Here is a 7,963-nt window from a genome sequence, read left to right as displayed (position 1 = left end):
CAAAACGGCCAGTCAAATATCAAGAAGTTCTGTGCATTAGACACGTGAAAAAAACCCACTTTTCTTCGTAAATCCTGCTTTCTTAGGACTTTTTTATTAGGTTTCTTTGGAAGTAAATAAATATATTAAAATAATTTTATTTTTTAAAATTTATTTTTTATATTAGTATATAAAAAGATCTAAAAATAATTTTAAAATAAAAAAAATAAAAATTTTCAATAACATGACCGCAATAGCAACAAATATTCAGAAGACCTTTTGGATATCCAAACGTATGAAATCACAAAATTTATCCAGAAGACCCTTTGGATATGGTCCACAGAGATCGGAGGAGGATATTCAAAATATTCGTCTTAAGATGCGATCGGGTGTTGTTTTTGTAGATAAGACTGAACGTTAAAATATGAGATCATGCCACCATTTATTTAATCGGACGATTTAAACATTCGGTCATAGTATTCATGACCTTTACTTTTTGAAATACGACGCTTGCACCCTTTTTTTTTTTTTTTTTTTTTTTTTTAGGATTGCTATTTCCACGTGCGCACAGCATATTGCTCTAAAATGCAAAAATTATTCTTATTGTTTAAAATGTTGCTTGTATCTTTTTTAATGAGTGCTGTATGTGACTTAAAAAAAAATTGAGCATGAGACATATGGAAGATTGTCTGATTTCTTTCTTATTATTATTAAGTAAAAAACTAAAACGTGTAGGATAAGTATTTTTCGGATACTTGTGCATCCTTTTATATTTTATTATGAATTTATTATTTTACTTTTTGTTTTTATTTTTTCAATATACTTCTTAAACTTTTTTTTGGATGTGATTGAATCTTTTTTAAATCAAGTTCATCGGAAATCAGATGATATTTGTTGATTAAATATAAAATTAAAAAATAAAAATCAAAGTAAAAAATACATAATAGTCCATATTTATATTAAATTATTTATTTTAATAAGAAAAGTTTATATTAAATATGTTTTTTTTTTACAATTAAAACAGTTAAAAACATAGATTTGAACTTATAATGATTTTTATTTCAAGTTGATTTTGGTTTTTGACATTTATTTTGGGTTTTTTAGGTCATAAATAGATTTATTATAGTTTTTTAGGGTGTTTTGGATGAAAAAAAATTAAAAAAACAAGTTATTGGGTAAAAAAAATTTAAACCTTGATTTTCTAGGATCTATAGTTGCCAAAATATAAACAAAATCACATAACGTATCATCTAATATTTTTTTTAAAAAAATATTAGGGTAAGTAATATGTCATCCATCCCAAACACTAAAAAAATAAAAGGTTGAAGCACATGGACGCTAACAAAATAGACCAGAACCATCAATACTTGGCCTTGTGCTTTTTATTTTTTAAATTATTTTTTATTTATATTTAAATTAATACAACTTATCTCTTTTATTTTAAATGTGGAGCCTTTTTTAAATGATTTTCGTTTTTTTTTTGTTATTTTGTATATATTTAATTTCTTCAGCTAGTTTTCTTATATTTGTGTGTATGTAGGTAAACTTTATATTTTCAAATATTCTTTTCAGATAATATTTATAATATATTCAGCCTTACATGATATTTTTTTTCTTTTATTTTAATCAATCAATTTAGTGTGTTTGTCTATTTTTATTATTGTTTGATTGAATAAAAATATTATTTTAACAAATAAATTTAGCAAACATAACTGAGTAAATGTCTCACCAAACGAGATTAAATATCTTGATTTATATCTGTCTCTTGATTTTTTTTCAATTTTATTCTTAATTGTCGTTTATGGCCTTTTAAAAAAAATTACTAACACACATAATTTTCAGTTTATTTAATTACATATATGTATAATTTTTTTAATTTTCTACAGAAACAAGTCGAAATAGCTTGTATATTAATTTTTTTGTTGAAAAAAAATGGATAGCAATAAAGCATATGTCGCATAACTAATAGTATAAACTAAAAGAGATGATGTTTTTACTGTATACTATCTTATAAAACACTAGTCATTTCATTTTATTTCTTTGCTTTTTTTTAAAAAAAACTATATTTCTTTCTCTAATTTAATACATCAACGTTGAGTTTATGGAAAATTGGTCTTCATAATTATTATGGTTTATTTTATAGGTGGTTAGCTAAGTTTCATAACTCAAATCACAGGTTTTGCAAGTTAACTCGGCTAACTAGAGTTTTTTTAAAATCTTTTTAATCGATATATTTTTTTAATTTTATCTTCAATATTAGGTTGATTAGGAATTAGACTTCATGATTTATTATGGTTTGCTTTCTATCAAGTTATTTTGGTCTCATAAATAAAGTTGCAAGTTTGGCGGCTTAACCTAGTTGACTCAAGTTGTTTTTTGTTTTTTTTAATTGGCATTTTTTCATTCCTATCCTTCAGCATCGAGTTGACCATGAATTATGTTTCATAATTTATTTTGACTTGTTTTTTATGAGGTTATCCTGATCTTATAACTCGGGTCACGTGTTTTATGGGTTAACCTTGATAGATTCATGTCGTTTTATTGTATCATGTTTTATATCAATTTTTTTTAAAATTTCAATCTTTAGCAATGAGTTTATTAAAAAATGGATTCTATAATTTGTTTTGATTTGCTTTCTATAAAGTTATCACAATTCTCTGACCTTAATTGCGAGTTTGACAAGTTAACCCATATTTATATATGTTTTTTTTGTTTTTTTTATAAGAATATCTCGGTTTTATAACCTAAATCATGAGTTTGATTGTTGACTCAGTTTAATTTTTTATTTATTTTTTTATTGATTTTATTCTTCAGCACTGGATTAATTAAAAATTAAGATTTGTAATTTATTTTAATTTGTGTCATATAAAATTATTATAGTTTTATGATACAGGTCGAGAATTTAACAAGTTATCCTAAATCAACTCAAACCAATTTAATATATTGTTGTTTTAATATTTTTTTTAAATATTTTTTTTAATTTTTATAAATCAATAGTATTTTTAAGTTATTTTTGGACCCATAAACCGAATATATCACTAAAAAAAAGACTGCAAGAAACCGAATCCTTTTGTAGTGTCATAGTTTAATTTTTGCTACCTATAAATCAATATTATCCCAAAATAAGGGCAGAGTCGGATAATTAATTCACATAAAGTAGCTGTTGAAATGGGAATCAAATAAGCCAGGCGCTAGAAATATAGAATATGTAATAATGATGACAAATACGTGGGGATCAAATTATCAATCACATGCTTAACACGATAATATAATGTCATCTAATCATCTGTGAATTATATTTTTTTTATTTGGCTACAAATATTTTTAGATTGTAATAGAGATTTTTTAAGGGTTTCATTTCAGTCCTTGAGTTTTTCAAAAAATATCTTAGGCTTGATATTTTATATTTATTTACAAATTGGTCTTTATTTGAAAGTTTTTTTGTCCCTGGATTTCTTTAAAATCACATTTAAGTCTTGACAGTAAATTTCTTTGCAATTGAGTCCCTATATAATTACTCTTAATCATGTAATTGTCCATCACATAATTTTTTTTTGTATCATACTTATAATGTAACGAGTCATCGAATTATAATGATTCATTACATTACAAATTTGAAAATTACACAACAAAATATAAAAATATAATGGGATGTAAAGGAGTGCAGATGCGTTTTCTCTTTGTGACCATGCAAATTGCCATGTCCTTTTCATATCATCCATCCGAGATAATGTTGGGATATTTTTATTTCTATGAATAGATACTTTCGGTTTCTGAATCCTTTATCTGTATATTTTTACTAATGGACAGATATTTCTGAAATTACTACGTTCTGTTTTGTCTAGGCTCGTGCCCAGATAGTAGTCACCGCTTGGTTGTAGACAGACCGAGTCTCAGGTGATCAGAAACGAAAAATAGAAACAAGGAAAATATATAGATAATCAACAAAAATAAATGCCTGTGTGTGTTTTTATTTAAACGCAGGCCATAACATAATTTTCCAATGAATTAGTCTGAATACGTTGGCTAAACACAAAATAGATAATCATATTCCTATGGGAAGACTGGCCAGATGGAGAGCAATCGATCTATAAACTGGACAATTTCCCATCTAATTAACAGTTTATTCATGTTTTTTTCTTCTTTTTTTGTGTGTGGGAAGCTAATATTTGACCTAGTTTTATATCAATTGCAGGAGAGGGAATAATTTTCTTTGTTGTTAAATACAGATCCTAAATCCTCCCTGTATAGTTTCTTTGTAAGTTTTGTGGCAGAGATTGGCTAGCTCTTGCTTTTGTTGCTGGATTAATTTGTAAGTGACCTAACCTGTAGTATTGCAACAGTAGCAGCGTTAGCTGGCCTGAGCAAGCGTTTCATTTTTCCTTCCGAGTCATTTCCTCGCGGCTAAGATGGACATGTATTGTACGAACCACTTGAAGAAAGAAAAAGAAAAAAAAACAATTGGCTGTTGTAAATTGTAATAATTAGATGTGAATTGTTATGCAAAACGATAAAAAGAAAAAAAGATTCGTTTTTTTATGAATGTGGCATTCTATACTGCCTTGACCTCTCTGAGCTTGGTGCATGTTATGAATATTTTGCGTCGTCATCGTCGGTTGAACAAGGACAATAATTCAGCATTGCCGAGCAAGGAAGTCATCGTAGTTTATACAATTAATTGGGCCACAGGCCCACAAGAACATCACTCCTAACTGCCGTCCAGAGGACAGCCTAACTGCCGAATTCACTCCTTCGAATGTTTTTCCGTGCACAATATATTGATGGCTGGACATTTTGTTCCAGCCAAACAACCATGCTTAGAAAACTTCGACACAATATTAAAGCTTTGCAGACTTTAGTCTCTGCAACGGGAATCCTGCTTCGCATTATGAAACTAGTTCCAGATTCTTTTATATCTTCAGCTATCTATTGCCAGGAACTCTATCAATACCTTTCTTTGTTATTCCTCGGTGTTCACAGCATCTGAGTGATCAGGTCAAAATCTAGCCAGTGTTTCTTAGGACAAAAAGACATCTAGTTGGGTTGGGAACTGTACAAAAAAGACAGTTAATTTGCTTGCTTAAATTGTCAACCTTGTTCTTCAAGGAAATTGTCAGGGAAAGATTGGTTGTTAGTCTAACCTATAAACCCATTTCTTGAACAGATCTAAAAGCAAATTAAATCTAATCATATGGATATAACTACCAATCACTGTTGCAGCTTAATTTCTTACATAACCATGGCATACATGTAATGACAACAAGAGTACCATACAAATGATGTCCAAACTTAATAACTACCAAGTAATTCCACGTGGAAATAGAAGTAATGCTTTTTCATTCTGGTTTCTTCACAACAAGGACAGAACAATTGGCTTTAAGTAGGCAACAGTTGCTCTGACTCCCCAGAAAATCCCTGGATCAAAACAAAATCTAATTTTAGAGCCTGTGGTGAAGTTTATTACAAAAGTTCATTTGTCATGGTACCCATCTGAATGATAATCTATATTTTGAGTAGGATGAGGTTTTGGGTAACAGGTTAACGTCACTGTAACCATTCCAGTATCAAGAGACATGTGACTGGCAGTTGATATCATGTAAATATGAATCAGAATGTCATAATCGTACGAGAAGACATTTTCAAGTTGATGCACTCACTGCTTCTGAAGGAAGCTCGCACATACGATTTATGTGATTTAGACAGATTAAAAAAGTACCCTCTGATAACTGGACAATTTAACCAAATTGCTGAATTTTTTCATAAAAAAAAAAGTTTGAAGAAAACCAACCTTTTAAGGGTTCCATTAACGAGTGTGTCACCGATCACTAGTAGATTAATCTTATGCTTTTGAACAGCACTGCTTATGAGCTCATAAGGCTCCCCAGCTTCTGTGATTGTCTCTGCTTTCACCTGTGGAGACAAAAATGACATGAATTGATGAACACACACATATCCTGCACTGTTGACTGCAAGATTGCTGAAAACAAGTGAATACGAATAGGAGGCATGAACTCAGCTTTACTTGATTTATTGTTCAGATGAAATTCAGATTTTAATGCTTGTGTAAATCCCTGAACTGAAATTTATTCGCTTATTTTGTCAGCAGGAACAAAAAAGAAAGCGATTCTTCTATATGTATTAGTTTCGTCTTCATATTGCCAAGTCAGATATAACCTGGAAGAAAATGATCCAGTGGCCATACCCCTCGACTATCACAGATATCCACAGCTTTCTCCAAGATGCCCAATAAGATTTTCTTGCTTTTTTCTTGCATGGAACACATCAAACCTAGGGCTGCCGTGAAAAAATATATGCTTGTAAATAATCTGTAACTCTGTAGTCAAAGCAATACTAAAAACACAACTCAGACATCAAAAAATAATTGGAAACAAACTTTTCAGATCAAAATACTAAATATACCAAAAGAGAAGAATTAAATGTTAACACAGCAAGCTACCAAATTTAGAAACAGGGAATGCAAACCAGAAGAAGAACAAAGAAGATAAAGAAAGCTAACTGGGCGAGACTGTACAATACAACGCAGTTGTGCCAAGTTGTGCCCCATATGCAAAGTTACAGTTAGGAGTAGGTAGGGCAGCAAACATGACAAGCGGTGAGTCAGTAATGAATCCTTTGAGATTGTCAAGCACCCACATGAGTGCATGATAACTGTACTCACTCTCATCTATGATCACCATCACCTTCTGATTAGACCCTTCTATCTGTTTCTCCATTTTTCGCAGGAGAGAAGCAACTCCAGATTTTCCGAGCAGGAAACACTTTCTTGCTATGCACCACCTCAACTTCAGACTATTTCTATTTATAGAGGGAAAAAAAATAGAAACTTGAAAATCCTGACTTTACATCATTTAAAATTTTATTTTTAATTATAGCTTATAAGAGCTAAAATACATCTCCTCGCCCGCACCTCTCCAATGTGTTGATAACCATTGCTTAATTTGCTGCTGACTTGTTATTTTAAAGAGAGGAGAAAATACACTTGTTGAAAATGTTCTATTTTAATCGGCTTAATGGAAACACGGATTTCAAATAAATGATGATTTCAGATAATGTAGATAACACTATTAATATACAGTTAATCCTTTTTTTTTTCAACTTCATAATTTTATCATTGAATTTTAATTTTGCTTATGCCCCTTCAAGTATTTACTAACCTTGACAGCAATGATCTTGTAAAAGTCAAAATGGGTACCAGTCAAGATGATCTATGAACACAAGACATGATAGCTCGGAGGTCTTCCTTACAAAAAGGTCGGTAGCTGCCCAAGCACGACTAGATTGTGCCCACTGCGATCCTATTTTTTTCAAATCAATTAATAACATGCTGTAGGGGTGGACATTGGGTTTTCCTAGGCACGTGATGCAACATTGTAACTCGATCTAGAGTTTCTAGCTATTGAAGAAACATTTAAATATTCGTTTTTATTACTAAGAAGTAAGAACGACATATTGCTGTTATTTTGTGTAATTTCAGATCTTTTGTTATAAATCACAACAAATGAAATCTAATCTAGTCTCAAATTCTCAGTGTGCACCAGTTAGCGCGAGAATTCTATCAAATCAACGAGGTTAAATAATATTTTCCGGCGGATCAGGTTAACTTGCACGGGAGCAACATTAAATATAACTTTAAAAGGGACGAGTTTTTTTTTTTTATTGTGCAAGACTTTATTGTTAATAATTTCATATATTATTGTGGATGAACTACAAAAAAAATTAAAATTGATTTGATACTCAATTTTTTTTCCGGCATGATTTAGTATTTAATTAAAAACCAAAATAAAACTTAACTTTAAACACATGTTTCTCTCTCTTCAAGATATGTCATATATCAACAGAAAGCTGTGTCTAATTTATATCACCAAAAGTCTGCAAATGTACAGGACATTGTTTTGAATTCACGAGGGTGTTAGTTGAGCCCTGTGTTGTACCTCAACAGTAAATTTCCCTCAACAAGTAACCA

General features: G+C 30.2%; 1 protein-coding gene across 2 annotated transcripts; it reads right to left on the bottom strand.

Moving 5' to 3' along the window:
• Positions 1-5,148: 5,148 nt before the first annotated feature.
• LOC105113305 (uncharacterized) lies at positions 5,149-6,946 on the bottom strand. 2 transcript variants are annotated; one of them, XM_011009444.1, is made up of 4 exons: positions 6,512-6,946; positions 6,182-6,273; positions 5,768-5,889; positions 5,149-5,394 (listed from the first exon to the last, which is right to left on the bottom strand). In XM_011009444.1, exons 1-4 carry the CDS (start codon positions 6,711-6,713, stop codon positions 5,316-5,318), a joined length of 495 nt encoding a protein of 164 aa, XP_011007746.1. In that variant the 5' UTR covers positions 6,714-6,946; the 3' UTR covers positions 5,149-5,315. The 2 variants fall into 2 exon arrangements, with proteins under 2 accessions (XP_011007746.1, XP_011007739.1); XM_011009437.1 differs by having other exon boundaries at positions 6,497-6,941.
• Positions 6,947-7,963: the final 1,017 nt, after the last annotated feature.

The sequence above is a fragment of the Populus euphratica genome, unplaced genomic scaffold (genome assembly GCF_000495115.2).
Source record: "Populus euphratica unplaced genomic scaffold, PopEup_1.0 scaffold5.1, whole genome shotgun sequence".
NCBI classification, from domain to species: Eukaryota; Viridiplantae; Streptophyta; class Magnoliopsida; order Malpighiales; family Salicaceae; genus Populus; species Populus euphratica.
This window is presented reverse-complemented; position numbering and strand designations above follow the sequence as displayed.

Coding starts and splice junctions, on each gene's coding strand:
- LOC105113305 (XM_011009437.1), bottom strand. CDS start 6,713: ATGGAGAAACAGATAGAAGGGTCTAATCAGAAGGTGATGGTGATCATA. Junction 6,274..6,496: donor GTATTGTACAGTCTCGCCCA/GTTAGCTTTCTT, acceptor TTTTCACGGCAG/CCCTAGGTTTGATGTGTTCC. Junction 5,890..6,181: donor ATATCTGTGATAGTCGAGGG/GTATGGCCACTG, acceptor TTGTCTCCACAG/GTGAAAGCAGAGACAATCAC.